Source organism: Leuciscus leuciscus (genome assembly GCF_965113295.1).
Source record: "Leuciscus leuciscus genome assembly, chromosome: 13".
Lineage (NCBI taxonomy): Eukaryota > Metazoa > Chordata > Actinopteri > Cypriniformes > Leuciscidae > Leuciscus > Leuciscus leuciscus.
Genome location: NC_138737.1, coordinates 41,653,061 through 41,670,628, shown reverse-complemented (window position 1 = coordinate 41,670,628; position 17,568 = coordinate 41,653,061). Strand labels below are relative to the sequence as shown.

The following is a 17,568-nucleotide window of genomic DNA, read 5'->3' as shown; positions in this document are numbered from 1 at the left end:
CGTCTTGGTCCGCTCGGACAACATGTCAGTGGTAGCCTACATAAATCGCCAGGGAGGCATCACATCCCGAAACCTATACAGGTTAGCGAAACGCCTCCTGGTATGGGCTCAGCACAATTTGCGCTCGCTCAGAGCAGCGCATGTGCCTGGCCACCTGAATGTGGGACCAGACAGACTGTCCAGGAACAATGTTCCAGCAGGAGAATGGTCACTGCATCCGCAGACAGTCCAACTGCTGTGGCAGACATTCGGCAGAGCAAAGATAGACCTGTTTGCGTCTCAAGAAAACGCTCACTGCCCGGAATTTTTCTCAAAGAGCAGGGATGCGCTGGCCCACGTCTGGCCCCGCTGTCCGCTCTATGCCTTTCCCCCCATCACGCTCCTACCTCAGGTATTAGAGCGGATCAGGGAAAGCAGATGCTCAGTGTTACTGGTTGCTCCGTTCTGGAAGAACCAGGCTTGGTTCCCAGTTCTTATGCAGCTGACGAGCACTGCCCCATGGCCAATACCAGTGAGGAGGGACCTCCTCTCTCAAGCCAGGGGCTCGATCTGGCATCCTCGCCCGGAGCTTTGGTCCCTACATGCGTGGGCCATCAACGGGTACCCTCTGATATCCCAGAGGGAGTGTTAAACACGATCATGCAGGCTAGAGCTCCCTCTACGAGACGGCTCTATTCCTCAAAATGGTCAGTGTTCTCCAGCTGGTGCACAGCACGCGGCTTTTCACCCCTGGACTGTGGAGTGACGGAGGTTCTCTCCTTCCTACAAGAGCTACTGGATGAAGGCAGAGCCCCATCCACGCTCAAAGTCTATGTGGCGGCTATAGCAGCGTTTTCCAAACCAACGCTTGGTCAGTCACTAGGAAGGAACGATCTGGTCATTCGGTTCCTTAGAGGAGCTAAGAGGTTAAATCCTCCCAGACCTCCCTCAGTCCCCATATGGGACCTTTCTACGGTCTTGGAGGCCATGAAGGGTGCCCCATTTGAGCCTATCCAGTCAGTAGATATCAAACACTTGTCTTTCAAAACGGTGTTTCTTCTGGCTCTCGCTTCAGTGAAGCGCATAGGGGACTTACAAGCGCTCTCAGTGAGCGCGACGTGTATGGAGTTTGGGCCAAATGACTCGAAAGTCATACTCAAACCAAGGCACGGGTACGTCCCTAAATCCCTCAATACACCGTTCAGGGCCCAGGTAATTTCCCTGTCTGCCCTGCCGGTCTCTAACGAGGAGAAGGACGCCAGCTTCCTTTGCCCAGTCAGGGCGCTAAGGGCTTATGTGTCCCGCACGTCTGTTTTCAGACAGACGGAGCAGCTCTACGGACGTTCTAAGGGACTCGCCGTTTCGAAACAGAGCCTATCCAGATGGATAGTCGATGCTATAGCGCTGGCTTACACCTCTAAGGGCTTGCAGTGCCCATTGGGTGTCAGAGCGCACTCCACGAGAGGCGTGGCCTCGTCGTGGGCTTGGTCTAGTGGGATTGCCTTGCAAGATATCTGTATGGCGGCAGGCTGGGCCTTCCCGTCTACATTTATAAGGTTTTATAACCTAGAGGTTCCCGCTCTGCAAGCTAAGCTGTTTTCAGTCTAAAAATCGGTACTGTCTGCCCCGAGTACGTCCGGCCCAGAATACCAAAATAGCGCGAGCAACGCTCGTTTAGATCGCGCAGCTCTATGGGCAAGGTGTAAGACCCACTATATTCATCAGTCCAGGCCGGGGTCGCCCTGACTGAGTAAATACCATCACTATAACTGTTCTTATAGGATGCTGCATTACAGGAATGATGCTATTCTAGCCACTCTTCCTGGGCTCTCTGTGAGTCACTTATGATCATGTACTACATGAGCCCGGGCACCTGCCCTTGGGACTTTGGTGCTGGATCATAGCATGCACGGCGTTTTACACTGTTTCCCCTAGCGTAAGATATTACGCAGTACGAGAGTACCTCTCGTAAGAGAACGTACTCGGTTACTAACGTAACCTCGGTTCTCTCTAGAGAGGAAACGAGTACTGCGTATCTTGCCGTGCCTGCGCACGCTCCGGTTCGCTCCGGCGATGAAAAACCGGTAAGCTAGCCTTTCGATGCTATATTTATAGCCCCAGGCCACGCCCGTTTCGGCGGGACGTGACGTATGGGGCGCGAAGCGCCCCCATTGGTGATGACGTCACGATAGGGCCTTATCGATAGGCTGCTGCAGTTGCCGCAGGGCAGCCAATAGGCGCGCGAGCTGTCTCGCCTATGTCTGCATGCTGCCGCAACGCGTTTTACATTATTTCAAAATTAAGGATAATTTTTTGGCTTCAGTATCTCGCGGAAAAGAGATTTCCCCTAGCGTAAGATATTACGCAGTACTCGTTTCCTCTCTAGAGAGAACCGAGGTTACGTTAGTAACCGAGTACGATTTATGTTTCCAGTAAAGATTGTTTGTGAAAAGGTTTAGTGCATCAAAATGTTTACCGACATGGAAATGATGATTACCGACATCAAATCCTTTTCCATTTAACTTCAAATGTTGCGAAAAACTAGTTTGGAAACACTTTTTGTCAAGAAAAAGGGTTTTAAAGCAAATAAATATGGTGTCACATGACAGAAGCTGTATTTGTTGAGCCCGTTAAAGCACCGTTAAAAAGGTTCATAATATTCATATAATTAAATTGTATATTAAATTATTTTATCTTATCACTATTGGTAAGAATAATACATGTTACCTCTCAAACATCATTCTTCCTTGTTTTTGTAATTTTGCCTGTTTTTTATAATCTAAAAAATGTTAAGCAGAAAAATAACCTAATAGCTGCACCCGTTTCTGAATATAGCTGGATCAGGTATTGATCTAAATAGTTTTTATAATGAAGTACAAAAAATCATGACACTTGTTAATAAAAATATTTTTTTGTATACAATTTATTAATATATAATACCTTTTACATCCATTTATTCCAATGAACAAATTATCATTTCACCTCTATAACTGAAATAATTATTAATTTAGTCTCATGTTGAACAAACATTGAGAATGTGCACAATTTACTGCTTCAGTGATTTTATGTAATACAAGAAAAAAACATGATATATAATCATATATAACTAGTGCAAAGTGCCCGTGCAAAATCAGTTTGTGTGTGTGTTTTTAATAATTGTTGGTTTGGTGTGTGTGAGTGCTCATTGTTATAATTACACTGCAAAGGTTCAGTGACATTTTTATTTGTGCATGGTAGAAAGCACAAAGTGAACTCTGAGAAAACGCTACACTTGAGCAAACAGTTTGTGAATAGGCTACTACAAATGATGCCCGTGAAAGAGATTGTGAACGCATTGAATAGGATATGTTTAGTTGGTGAATAGCATAGGCTACTATTACACAGTAGCGATAACGTTAAGCGCACCAGAATGAAATATAATATTCAGAAGTAAACAGCATAGCTGACTTACAGATTCAGTTAACATCCACACATGAATAAGCGCGTCGATTCAGGGAGCAGTGCAAAATGCCCGTGCAAAATCAGTTTTTGTGTGTGTTTTCAGTAATTGCTGATTTGGTGTGTTTGAGTGCTCATTGTTACAATTACACAGCAAAAGTTCAGTGACATTTTTATTTGTGCATGGTAGAAAGCAAATACTGATACTGACATAATGACATACAAAAAATTTACAATAAACAAAAAGTTTAACTACACGATTGAGGGAGCAGGACACACAGTGAACTCCGAGAAAACACTACTTAAGCTCCGCTGCTTTCTTCGACCCTCTCTGTCTCTGGTCCTGGGCTGTGCTCACTAACCCCTAATTTCCACCAACTGCGGAATGGCTGCGTTCCGACTCCGGCGATCCGCAGCCCTCCAGAGCAGATACGCAGAGCTTCTATTTTTGCCGGATGCCGGAGAGCTCCGCAGTAATTCAGCACAGGGCATCCTGTTATATCGCGCGACTATTTGTGAATTCGCGAGATCTCGTGGGTCCTCGTGACTTCAGCTGTCAGTCATGGCCGCAGCCGTTCCACAACAAATCCGGACCTGGTGAGTATTGAAGGACGGCGGAGCACGGAGCCGACACGCAGCCGTTCCGCAGTTGGTGGAAATCGATCTGCGCAGAGCTGCATGAAGTCGAACAAGCCTAGTGTCAGTGTGAGAGGGGGAGGGGCCAGCTGTGCTCACTCAGTGTGTGTGTGAGAGGGGGAGGGGCCAGCTGTGCTCACTCAAGGCTTGTTCGACTTCATGCAGCTCTGCGCAGACCGATTGGCGGCTGACTTGAAGCAGTGCATGCCGGTTAGAAATTTTGTCCGACTTGATACAGCGCCGACGCCACGTGACTGTGACATATGCCATCAAAGTACCGCGAGAGCGATTCGAGAGTAGCCGGAGAACTCAGCCAGCGCAGCTTCTCAAGAGCGGCTGCATGAGCTCTGATGACGACAAAGCTGATCCACGATTGGCCGGATTCACCGCATGACAACGATCACGTGTGTTTCGTGTTTATTCAAACACCTTTAGTTCATCTAAAGCTCACAAATCAGTTTTTTATAACAGTAAACACTCTTTTAATGTAGTTGCGATGGTATATTGTGTCATGTTTATCAAATTAAAACTGATTAAAAACATAGACTCCACTTCATTGACAGTAGCTCATGTTGAACTTTATTCTTGTTCAAACAGATGCTGTATGAAGCAGTACATAAATTATTGAATGAAAATGTCTCTGAAACATCAGTGTATTATTTGGCAAATATTGCATTTATTTCACTTCAGCTGTGGTAAAGTATGCAAACACCACGTGAGCGGTCACTACGGGAACCAGAAAGTGTCCGACTTCACGTCTCCGTTTGCAGCTCCTCCCCGCCTGCACGCGGCTACTCTCGCCGATCGGTTACATCCAGCCGCAGCCGATGTCCAACACACCTTCAGTGTCAGTGTGAGAGGGGGAGGGGCCAGCTGTGCTCACTCAGTGTCAGTGTGAGAGGGGGAGGGGCCAGCTGTGCTCACTCAGTGTGCAGTGTGAGAGGGGGAGTGGCCAGCTGTGCTCACTCAGTGTCAGTGTGAGAGGGGGAGGGGCCAGCTGTGCTCACTCAGTGTCAGTGTGAGAGGGGGAGGGGCCAGCTGTGCTCACTCAATGTTCAGTGTGAGAGGGGGAGTGGCCAGCTGTGTTCACTCAGTGTGCAGTGTGAGAGGGGGAGGCGCCAGCTGTGTTCACTCAGTTTCAGTGTGAGAGGGGGAGTGGCCAGCTGTGCTCACTCAGTGTGCAGTGTGAGAGGGGGAGGGGCCAGCTGTGCTCACTCAGTGTCAGTGTGAGAGGGGGAGTGGCGAGCTGCTAGAGCAGCAAAAGCCAGTGTGTGCTTCTTTTACCGATAAATATTTAACAATATCTTTTGCATTTCTAATCCAAACAACGTCAAACTTGGCACTGCACTTACTCATGCCCATATAACGACACCAACGGTTTGAGAGATATGCGAATAACACACAAACACACACACACACACACACACACACACACACACAGAAAGACGTTCCCGTAATTTATAGATAGATATAATATACAGAAGTAAACAGCGTAGGTGACTTACAGATTCAGTTAACAACCACAAATGAATAAGCATGATGATTCAGGGGGCAGGCGACGATTCAGGGGGCAGGCTACACAGTGAACTCGACGATTCAGGGGGCAGGATACTCAGTGAACTCGACGATTCAGGGGGCAGGCTACACAGTGAACTCGACGAGTCAGGGGGCAGGCTACACAGTGAACTCGACGAGTCAGGGGGCAGGCTACACAGTGAACTCGACGATTCAGGGGGCAGGCTACACAGTGAACTCGACGATTCAGGGGGCAGGATACTCAGTGAACTCGACGATTCAGGGGGCAGGATACTCAGTGAACTCGACGATTCAGGGGGCAGGCTACACAGTGAACTCGACGATTCAGGGGGCAGGCTACACAGTGAACTCGACGATTCAGGGGGCAGGCTACACAGTGAACTCGACGATTCAGGGGGCAGGATACTCAGTGAACTCGACGATTCAGGGGGCAGGATACTCAGTGAACTCGACGATTCAGGGGGAAGGCTACACAGTGAACTCGACGATTCAGGGGGCAGGATACTCAGTGAACTCGACGATTCAGGGGGCAGGCTACACAGTGAACTCGACGATTCAGGGGGCAGGATACTCAGTGAACTCGACGATTCAGGGGGAAGGCTACACAGTGAACTCGACGATTCAGGGGGCAGGGTACTCAGTGAACTCGACGATTCAGGGGGCAGGATACTCAGTGAACTCCTAAAAAATGCTACGCTTGAGCAAACAGTTTGTGAATAGGTTACTACAAATGATGGCCGTGAATAAAATATTCAGAAGTAAACAGTGTAGCTGACAGTGTTTGTGTGTCAGAATGTTTATTTTTAAACCACAACTTTCTTGGGGCTTCTTTTACCGATATATTTACAGACATCTTTAGCATTTCTAATCCAAACAACGTCAAACTTGGCACTGCACTTACTCGTGCCCATAGCGAGACACCTGTCAAGTTTGAAATCCATCGGACTAACGGTTCGAGAGATATGCGAATAACAGACATACTGACAGACAAAAAAGCAAAAAACTGCAAAAAAGTTAATAAACACACATTGACTGAAATAATCGGGTAAATGTCACTTATCCTGAAAACATGAATGCTAAAACGGTCTCTAATCGGTCTAATTGTGTGAAGTGGAATATAAATGAAAACTTCTTGTTTATTGATCTGAGTGTTTCTGTAGTGCTGGATATCAGTCATGTGATCATCACGGCCCAATCACAGCCACCGTACTGATATTCAGATCAACAGCACTCTTACTCATGTGATATGGATTAAATATTGGAAACATGATGAAAGCAGGAAGATCCAGGTCTACAGGAGTGACGTTTACTGACTATTGATGAATATCAGATGATGTCACCAACGTCTCCTCACTGACGTCACTCACTTCTAAAACTTGTCTGCCGCCATCTTGAGTACCTGATTTGCATCAGTCGCAAAGGAACTAGCTAGCTATGCGGTCAATATGTTGTGCGGTGGGGTGCAACAACAAAAAAGGAGACCCCAAAATATCCTTTTACAGGCTACCTCAGGACGAAAGAAGACGCCGTAATTTGCGGGTAGGACGGGTGGGACATGTCCCCACCACTTTTGAAACATCTCGCGGCACGAATGTACCAATACAAATAAACAAAACATCTCCAGTTAACTAGCAGAGCATTCATTTCATTCGTTTGTTCAGTCTAGCACTGAAATGTGTTGTTTCTGAAATCAAGTGATCAAAGTGCTCGTTGCCGCAGCGATCAGTCTTCACTCGGACACACGCTTCAATGTGGTGAGACTCTCTATTCGTTCCGGTGACATTACAAAACAAACTGCACACAAACGTGTCCCTGCCTGATATACAACCACTGATAAATATAATCGGTAGCCCGGGAAAACCCAGACAAACTTCTGGCAAATTTAGATTTGCTCTGCAAGTAGTCTGGCAAAGAGCCCATTCAAGACGATTTCTAATCCGTCCAAATCGAGGCACCAATCAGAAACGTTGAGGTGGGCTTTACACAATGATGATCGCTCTGATTGGTTTTAGGTCTATCAAATTGCGCCGAGAGGCATTTGAGCGACGTCCGTTGGTGAAGCGCACCAACTTTTAAATGTTATTATATTCAAATTGCAAACACATGAGGACAGTCTCCATGAAAGACCCACTGGCAGATGAACGTGCTGCTACATTTCTCTCCGAAACGGTAGGAAATTAAATTAGATTTAATAGACGATTTTAACTATGACAAGATGATTGACAGGGCAGTTTACGTGACAGGACACACGCGACAGATCCGTCCGATAAAGATGACGAAGTAGTATGTCCCAAAGCTTGCCTACTTTTTTGCTACACATTCAAAAGTAAATACCTTTTCTTCACAAAAAGAGTACATACTTTTATGGCGTAGTGTAACTTGTGTAGTGTATATGGCTTTACACGATGACGATCGCTCTGATTGGTTTTAGGTCAATCCAATTGCGCCCACAGGCATTTGAGTAACGTCCGTTGGTGACGCCCCTTTGGAAATGAGTTATTAATGAAGCTTTGCCAGACCATAACTCAGTTACTACTGAGAATGGTCTGGTTTTAACCAGGCTATATAATCGGTTTTAATGAGAAAAAAGAAAAAAACCTAAACGAGTGCGGATTAGAACCCAGAACCTCTGACACACTTGGCAAAAGTTTTGCCCCTGGACCATTTAAATACACGCTTTGAATAGTCGGATCAACATATAATATCATTGAATGCCAGGATTGGTAGTTCGGTAGCAGCGGACAGAGGCTGGAAGTACGCATCTGGTATCGCGTAGGGATCACACCCTAACGATATAATTTTTTGAAAGTAGCGTTTCTTTTCATGGCAGTCGAGGTGCGAAATGTTGTCTTTCGTAGCCATTTACTGTATCCGTACGAAGCTGTAAATAGTAGCAAGCTAGCTAGTTAATACTTGTCAGTACCATAGACAGTACTCGGTAGGTACTCAAGATGGCGGCAGTCAAATGGAAAAGTTGAGCGGATGACGTGAGTGGTCACGTGACTGATATTCGTGTATTGACCGGTAAGATCCTCAGAGAGGAAGAACAACAGAAGAATGGAAAGAGTGTGTGAGTGAAGGTGGTTGTGAATGTGTGTAGATGTGTGTTAGTTACAGGATCAGAGAATGACACCGTTCCTCCGTCATAGTCCAGATTCACTCTCACACGATCAAGCTTCTGTTTAACATGAAAACCAGAACCTGAAAGCTCTCCGTCCTGATAATACCACACACTCCAGACATCAGTGTTGAAGAAAACACTTCCCTTCCTCAGGTTTGATGCTGTGGTTACTCCAAGAGTCCAGTATAAACTCTCTTTAACCTCCACATCCCAGCAGTGTGTTCCTGAGTTAAAACCCTCTGAACCCAGAACACAGAGACACCGGTCAAATCTCTCTGGATTATCAGAAACAGGTTGATATGAGCTGTATCTCACACTGGTCAGATCATCAGACACGACGAGACGTGGATGAGCCGTGTTTGGATCCAGAATCACAGGAGCTGATGAGACACAATCAACAGATGCTTTTATTCTGATCTTCATATAATGATCAAGAGTGACCCAACACAGATTATTATGAATTATGACACTCGTCCTGTTGATCAAACACATTTTCCTCTGATCACTGTCAGTGCTGTTATTAGTTTCACACTCGTTTTTATCATCAGCGTTTAACGGCATCAACTACAAACATTAAATATGAGATTCAGACATTTGTGTCCATCAAGAGAAACTGATACTTTGGGAAAGTTAAATAACAATAAATCAATGAGATCTGTTGAGATTTATGCTGTAGATGAAGAACTGTAAGTGTGTGTCTGATCTTCAGCAGCATCTGATCATCTTCATTTTATTGGCTCTTATAGTCTGTGATTTGTTTTAAATTAGTTTATTATGACTGTCTGTTGGGTTTGACTTACAATCATGAATCACCTTCAACACTTCCTAGCCACACCCTAGCAACCATTGTCGAGCACCCAAGCAACCCAAATCCAAAGAGGGATATCTTCTAATCTGAATGTCATAGAGGAGTTGCGGTTGGTTTATATCATTCATACTGGAAAGCAGCCTTTGAAGTAACATCATTTGCAGCTGCCAAGCCACTCCCTAGCAACTGGACAGAGTGCCCTAGCAACTGTTCAGCAAGACCTATATCTTTTTACCAGAACATCGTAGAGACATGGTGGTTGGCTCCTTTGACTAATGCTAGCAAACAGGACTTCCATCATGCTTCACATGCTAGCAGAATAACTACATGCTAATAACGATCAGCTAAGTGTTAAAACTTGTCAACAATGCTAACTAAAACGCAGTAGCAGCATGCTAATAATGTTAGCACCCTGTTTGCAACATGCTAATATTGTGAACATTTCATTAAAAGGATGTTTGCAAAATGTTAAACATGTTAACATCATGCTAAGAACATGCTAATCGTGTTAACAACATGACAAATGTGTTAGCATCATGTTAGCAAAATGCTAATTGTGTTAGCATCTGCCTAGTTCAGAGTTTTGCCACTGCAAGCACCACTCACATTTTCTTCAGGAAATGTACATTCTAGTTATTATTGTTACTATTCCGAGACTCATTTTTTTTTTATTGTAACCTCCTAACAAACACCAAACTCGTATCTATCTATCTATCTATGTCACGAAGAGCCTCTAACTCTCCATCCATCCATCATGTCCAGCTCAGATCTCCTGCTGTCAGACTCACTGTTTTGGACGATGTCCTGCATCTTCTTCCAGATTCTGAACAGCAGGTTGCCCAAGTATCGTGGCACATGAATCAAAGCTCCAGAAGCCATCTGTGGATCCGGCTGTGAGCTCTGGACTCTGGAAGAACATTCAGGAGTCAGAACTGCAGTGGCTTTGGATCAGAACCAGAGAGACCAGAGACAGGAGCAGATCACTCACCTTTCCACTGAGACTGGAAACTCCTGCAGAACAAACACACCATTTATCATCAAGAACTCAATCAACCATCAATCAATCAACCAATGATCTGAAATCAGACCTTCAGAAAGCAGACGTCATTGGCTTTCATCATCTCCTCCATGTCTTTGATTGTGTGTGAAAGAGCTGAGATGTGTGTGTTCATCTCCTGCAGCTTCTCCTTCATCATCTGCTTCTTCTGCTCCTCTTCCTCCATCAGTGCAGTGACTGTAGCTTCTTCTTCATCTCTGAGAAACTGATGAAGCTTCTCAAACTGCTGTTTAATCTGATACTCTGTGTGCTCAGCTTGAGACTGAAATGAAAGCACATTCACTTCAATCATCTCAATCGACACACATCATTAATATCCAAGATAAACTCGGATACCCGACATAAAACGGATCCAGAAGCAGATTGCTGCTAGTCATTTACTGAAATAATGAACTGGAATCCATTATATCAAATCATAACTGTATATAGTGATCCAACAGCTGTAATGAAAATGTCTCTCGTTTCTGTTTCCTCACCTCAATGTGTTGAACTGTTTCCTCAAACTCTGCTTTCAGTTTTTCATTGTGTTGAAGTTTCTCCTGTAAGGACTTCAGTGCTGTATTGAGCTCCTCCTAGAATTGAACAAAAATACATAAAACACCAGATTACAGTGAAGAGAAGACAATACATACAATGATCATACAATGCAGTGAAAAAGTATTTGCCCCAATCTCATACTAAATTGATTCAGAAATTAAAACCTACCATAAAACAAAGGCAACCTGAGTAAACACAAAGTACAGTTTGTTAATGACAATGTTATTTATTGAAACAAAAAACGTTATCCAATAACAATTTGGCCTGCATGAATTTACCTCCGTAGTTATTAATTCCTCAGATCTATGAAACTGCATTTATGATGTAGTTCAGATGGACTAAACACAATCAGTCCTGATCACTGCAGCCCTGTTCGATCAAATCAACACTGAATACTGAAGCCTGATTGGTTCACGTCTGTGAATTGTGCTTCGACAGCTGCAGCTGACTCGCTGCTTCTCCCCTGGGCTATCCGGCAACTCTTCAAGAGAAAATTTCTGTCATGATTTTGGGTTTGTTCTTGTCATGTTTCTGTGTCCTGTTTCCTTGTCTGTCATGTGATCCCTTGTAAGTCATGTGATCCTGCCATGTGTTCCCTTGTCTGATGTGTATTGTTGTCATTGGTTCATTGTTTCATTGTTCACAGGTGTCCTTTGTCTAGTCATTAGTCTTGTGTGTATTTAAACCCTCATGTTTGCCATGTGTCTTTGTCAAGTATTGTTTCCTGTAACCACTGTTGTGAGTCCTGTTCGTAGGGTCCTTGATAGGACCGAACTGTCAGGTCCACCTTGGCCACCTGAACTGTCAGGTCCGCCCTGGCCTCCTGCACAGCCTGCTCCACCCTGTCCGCCCTGCCACGGCCCAGGTCCTGCCACGGCCCAGGTCCGCCCACGCCCTGCAACGCCCCAGGTCCGCCCACGCCATGCCACGACCCAGGCCCGTCCACGCCATGCCACGACCCATGTCCTGTCCCCCTTTATGGGCCTGGCCCACCATCCCTCCCCCATGACCTCCTCCACTCCACCACCCTCCTAGTATTATGTTGTGTTTTGGTTTTGTTGGGCGTCGGGAGACACCCTTAGAGGGGGGGATTCTGTCACGATTTTGGGTTTGTTCTTGTCATGTTTCTGTGGCATGTCATGTGATCTCTTGTAAGTCATGTGATCCTGCCATGTGTTCCCTTGTCTGATGTGTATTGTTGTCATTGGTTCATTGTTTCATTGTTCACAGGTGTCCCTTGTCTAGTCATTAGTCCTGTGTGTATTTAAGCCCTCTTGTTTGCCATGTGTCTTACTCAAGTATTGTTTCCTGTAACCACTGTTGTGAGTCCTGTTCAAGTTCTTGTCTTGTTTCGAGTTTTCATGCCACGCCATGTTTTTGTTTCATGTTTGGTTTTGTTTATAATAAACTGCACTTGGGTTCTCATCTCTCAACTTGCCTCCAGTGGATCTCTTTACAATTTCACTATTAAAAGAGCAAATTTGATAAACTAGTTTGATAAACTAAGTCAGACCTTAGTTTCAGTAGTCATGTCAAAGCAATAACTAAATCAGCATACTATCATCTGAAAAATATTGCAAGAATTAGATGCTTTGTTTCCAGACAAGACTTAGAGAAACTTGTGCATGCTTTCATCACCAGCAGGGTGGATTATTGCAATGGACTCCTCACTGGCCTTCCCAAAAAGACCATAAGACAGTTGCAGCTCATACAGAACGCTGCTGCTAGGATTCTGAGCAGAACCAGAAAATATGAACATATCACACCAGTCCTCAGGTCTTTACACTGGCTCCCAGTTAGATTTAGGATTGATTTCAAAGTATTATTACTGGTATATAAATCATTCAATGGCCTAGGACCTCAATACATTGCAGATATGCTCACTGAATATAAACCCAACAGATCACTCAGATCATTAGGATCATATCAGCTAGAAATACCAAGGGTTCACTCTAAGCATGGTGAGTCTGCTTTTAGCTATTATGCCAGCCACAGCTGGAACCAGCTTCCAGAAGAGATCAGATGTGCTCCTACAGTGGTCACATTCAAATCCAGACTCAAAACACTTCTGTTTAGCTATGCATTTACTGAATGAGCACTGTGCCGCTGTTCGTCCGACTGTACTGTATTGTATTTCATTTTATTTTTCTAAACTGTTTTAATTATTCTTATTTCTTTTTATTATTTTAATTTCTTCTATGTAAAGCACTTTGAATTGCCATTGTGTATGAAATGTGCTATATAAATAAACTTGCCTAGATGGTTGTTGCAAAATGCCGTGCTACGAGTGTTGCTCCTGCAGGGCTCCCTGCTTCCCTTATCTGGAGCGAGTGCCATAGTTTCATTTGGCGGCTCAGAGGAGGACTCTGATGGCACTATGTCTCTGGCTGCCTCTGAAGTGGAGGATTGAACAAACTCTTCTTCCCAGAAGTCCATGAAGAACTGAATAAATCATGGTGCGCTGAATTACCTCAATGATTTGCTGCTTTTAGCCCAATCGAAAGAGGCACTATGCACACACAGATCTTTGCTCCTCAGCCACTTTTAAAGTCTGGGGTTCAGGATCAACCTAAGCAAAAGCTCACTGTCCTCCACCCAACGCATCTTGTTCCTGGAGGTCGTCTTTGACACGGCCCAAATGCGGGCCTGGATTTACCCGGAGCGCTCTCTGAAAATTCAGATGCTAGCGACATCATTCAGAATCTGGGACGGCCAGAAGCTACTGGGTCTCATGGCAGCAGCCTCCTCAGTATTCCCCTTGGGCCTGTTACATACACAGCCACTACAACACTGGTCGAAGGAGCGTGGATCGAGGGCCGTCTCATTCTCAGGGTGACCCACGGCTGTATCAAAGCCCTGGTCCCCTGGAAATCGCCCCATCTATTTCAGTTGGGGTTGAACTGGGCTCGGTTTGTAGTCGTGGGCCCTATGTGACGGCAGACCAGCCGGAGGCCAGGAGGCTGAACCCGCCTCTCCCCAAAACGGATCCATCCTGGGACCTGTCCACAGTCCTGAGGAACTTCGAATCCCTCCGTTTGAGCTGCTCACAACAGCCGACCTTCGGCCTCTCTCGCTAAAGATGCCCTTCTGCTGGCTCTGGCATCGGTCAAGCGAGTTGGTGATCTGCAGGCTCGTTCAGTGGATGTATTTTGCCCGAGTTTGGGCCTAATGACAGTAAAGTCATCCTTAGACCAAGACAACGCTATGTGCCAAAAAGCCTGTTCACACCAAGGACGAAAACTATAAAGATGGCAATAAAGATAAAGTTCTGAAAATCGTTTTCGAATAAAGAATAGCAGAGGTCGAATAAACTAATCAGAATCCATCCTGCTGTAACGAGCTTGAGCATTTAAAGCAACAGATAAGCACGCGCTTAGAATAAACAGAACAATATGGTCCGCTGGTGTGGACTCTAATATAGCCTAGTTATTTTTGCAGTTATCGTTCTTGGTGTGAACGGGCCTTAAGGTGCTTTCCACGCTCTTTAGAGCTCAGGTCATAAAGCGTCTTCGGTTACTATCGTAACCTCGGTTCCCTGAGAGGCGGGAACGAGATATTACGTCAGCTATGACGTATATGGGAACTCCTCTTCTTACTAGTTACTAGTGCTAATGCTTATTGTGTTGTGTCTGCCCTATTCAGTGCAGCCTTCGCGTTCATTGCATTAAGATATGCAAATTTGTTAGGGTAGGAGCAGATGTCTCATTGGTCTAGTTCCGCCTATCAGTTGTGAGTACTCTTAGCGACGCGGCTATTGGCTAGAACTGTCTTGCTTATGTGTGGGTGTGATTGACCCTGTTCAGGGCTTATCTTCACTGCTCTCACGGCGGGATTTAATACAGTTCCCATACGTCATAGCTGACATAATGTTGAGTTACCGCCTTGAAAGGGAACTCTCTTCTGTTCTGCTCTAGTAACACGGCGCTATAGGCTAGTTGCACATGGCCGCCATGTTGGATTTCCGATCAGCGACTGTGTGGGTAGACACTTCCGGTTTCGCATAATGCCCGGTGCAGGGAGCCGGAGAAAGCCGAAAATGATCTCTTATAGTTGTTTATAGAATCAATTATATCACTTAAAATAATACTAAGATCCATATTACTATCACACGAGCCAATGGCAATTAAATGCACGGATGCATAGTCAGATTAATGAATGAAATACAACTGTTCACGAACAGAAGATTGTATTTGACTCATGCTGCATACGCATACACAATGACAATTATGCCTACTGTAAATAGAGTTACACCTACGATTAGAGTTGTTTGCAAAAATGCACCGTGAACATTCACATGTTTGCCTTGTGATAGGCTACAATTTATCTCCATAAATACTATTTTCTCAATTCTGCGCATATATTTTCACTTACTTACATCAATTGCTCGATCAATATTATCATCACATATTTTACTTTTACATTTTTAACTGTAGTAGGTAACACAAACAATTTAATATAGGTAAGTTTGTGTATATTTTACACGTAGTAAAATACTGTATGTGCTATTTAAACACCAGAGAGATAATGATTTATAAACATAAAACAGATGGTCTTTACTCATCTCACTTGCACAAAATAAATGGAGTAATAGAAAGCATAGAAACGCACAGGTGAAATACACTGAAAATGATATGCATTTAAAAAGTTGGTCGGGTTGAAGTCATCCCTCCGGATCTCCCGCATCCACTCATGCCCGTACCGCAGCGCCAGCGTCAACGGGGGATGCATGAAAGCTGACTTCTCTGTTGTAACGTGACGAAACGGTTCATAACGGCACACAACAATGACTCAAAAGCAATTTGTCTGTGTGGGTGCACAGATGTGTCAGGCTTCAGTATGTGGGAAAAACGTTTTCTCCATAAAACGTTGCTGATCTCAGGGAACCGAGGTTACGTTAGTAACCAGAACGATCTGTGTTCATGACTTGTTATGGTTCTTTACATGTGAATCAATCAAGAAACATTTGTCTTACCTTATATGATGAAACCACTTCACTGATGGGTCTGAATTTATGATTGTCATGTTGTTTTGAATCTCTGCACACTAAACACACAGGCTGTTTGTCCTCCAGACAGAAGAGTTTGAGTTTCTCACTGTGTAAACTGCAGATCTCCTCAGACCCAGATGAACGCCTCTCATTTCTCTTCTTCAGGAACGACTCACACAAGTTTTTTAACACAAGATTAACTGGAGGATCAGATCTTGAGGTTCTCCTGCAGAGAGGACACTCCTGAGCTTCCTTGATTTTCCAGAACTTTTGAAGACACTCTTTACAGAAACTGTGACTACAGGATAAAAGAACAGGAGCCTTGAAGATTTCACAGCACACAGGACAAGAAAGTTCTTCTTCAGATACATTTAGTGAATCCATTTTCTCTGTTTGAGCTCCAGCAATATGAACTTTACTTTCACTTTCTGAACGATGGCTTAAAAAATAAATCACCATGAGAATCACAAAGATCAGAAACAAACTTGATCAGAAAGAAACTTCTCAAATTGTTCTGTAAAGTTTTTCCCTTCGTACTCCACTGATCGCTGATTCTTTATTGCTTTTGTCGAGACAAAGTCAGTATGGCAGAAAAGAGAAATAACAGCAGCCTCTTCCTGGTTAGTGTTGTAAGAGGGTGGAGCTTCTGATCAAGTTGGTGTGTTGAAACAAGTCAAAGAACAACATCAGGATTTCTTTAGGTAAAATTTTAACAAAATGTAAGATTATTCAAAACTACCTTGCATTGAAACTTTAAGATATAACACTAAATCCTTGGATTAAAAACACAAAAAAAAAAACCATAAAAATACTCAAATATGTAAAATAAAAGATCTCAAAACCCTTTTACGTGTTTTATTTATTGCTCTTCTTTATTGGTCACAGAGTTTCTCCAGGGTCTGTCATGCTCCCTCTCTCTTATAATGATTTCTTCTCATGCTGAAGTTTCAGTGATAAAAAACTGAATTTGTTTATCTGTAGAAACAGATTTGTAGAAACTCTGTTTATCTGCTGATTGTCAGTGTTTGGAGAAACAAACAGATCAACAGATTAAAAGTCCTGAATAAACAGGAGAAACGGAGATGAGACTTTGTCTCTCAGGGATCACTCATCAGCACCTTTATTAACACTTATGTAGTATTTCTTGTAAATTCTGAAAAATATTCTCACTTAGCATAGAAACAAATATAATTTCAATATGCATTCAGTCACTGTTTCTCTGACAATATCACCAGAATTATGTTTGTATTTATATATATGATCTTACAGCCACTGTCCTTATCGATTATTATTATTATTAAATTGTAAAGGAATTAAAGATCCATCTTTAATTGTCGAAAAATTCGAAAGAACCACCTTGTTTTTTTATTAATATAATTTGTTTGTAGGCGCATTTGACTGTGACCCGCTAAGATGTAAAGTCTGCATGTATGATTGATTTGGCTGTAGATGATAAATGTGTGCAGTGT

General features: G+C 43.9%; 1 protein-coding gene and 1 long non-coding RNA gene across 2 annotated transcripts; one reads left to right on the top strand and one right to left on the bottom strand.

The window, feature by feature from the left end:
* Nucleotides 1–2,921: 2,921 nt before the first annotated feature.
* LOC309512037 lies at nucleotides 2,922–5,485 on the top strand. The gene is made up of 2 exons (XR_014210864.1): nucleotides 2,922–5,231; nucleotides 5,273–5,485. It is a non-coding gene; the product is annotated as an uncharacterized lncRNA (long non-coding RNA).
* An 884-nt stretch (nucleotides 5,486–6,369) lies between these two features.
* Nucleotides 6,370–16,773, bottom strand: LOC309511991 (zinc-binding protein A33-like). Its single transcript, XM_082187396.1, has 6 exons — nucleotides 16,085–16,773; nucleotides 11,052–11,147; nucleotides 10,607–10,837; nucleotides 10,507–10,529; nucleotides 10,307–10,425; nucleotides 6,370–9,090 (listed from the first exon to the last, which is right to left on the bottom strand). Exons 1-6 carry the CDS (start codon nucleotides 16,556–16,558, stop codon nucleotides 8,585–8,587), a joined length of 1,449 nt encoding a protein of 482 aa, XP_082043522.1. The 5' UTR covers nucleotides 16,559–16,773; the 3' UTR covers nucleotides 6,370–8,584.
* Nucleotides 16,774–17,568: the final 795 nt, after the last annotated feature.

What these genes read in the sequence shown, in the direction of transcription:
- LOC309511991 (XM_082187396.1), bottom strand. Translation starts at nt 16,558, where the DNA reads ATGGTGATTTATTTTTTAAGCCATCGTTCAGAAAGTGAAAGTAAAGTT. An exon ending in TTTCCAGTCTCAGTGGAAAG is followed by an intron (nt 10,426 to 10,506) that starts GTGAGTGATCTG and finishes ATGTTCTTCCAG; the next exon opens with AGTCCAGAGCTCACAGCCGG. An exon ending in GCAGGACATCGTCCAAAACA is followed by an intron (nt 9,091 to 10,306) that starts GTGAGTCTGACA and finishes GTGTCTCATCAG; the next exon opens with CTCCTGTGATTCTGGATCCA.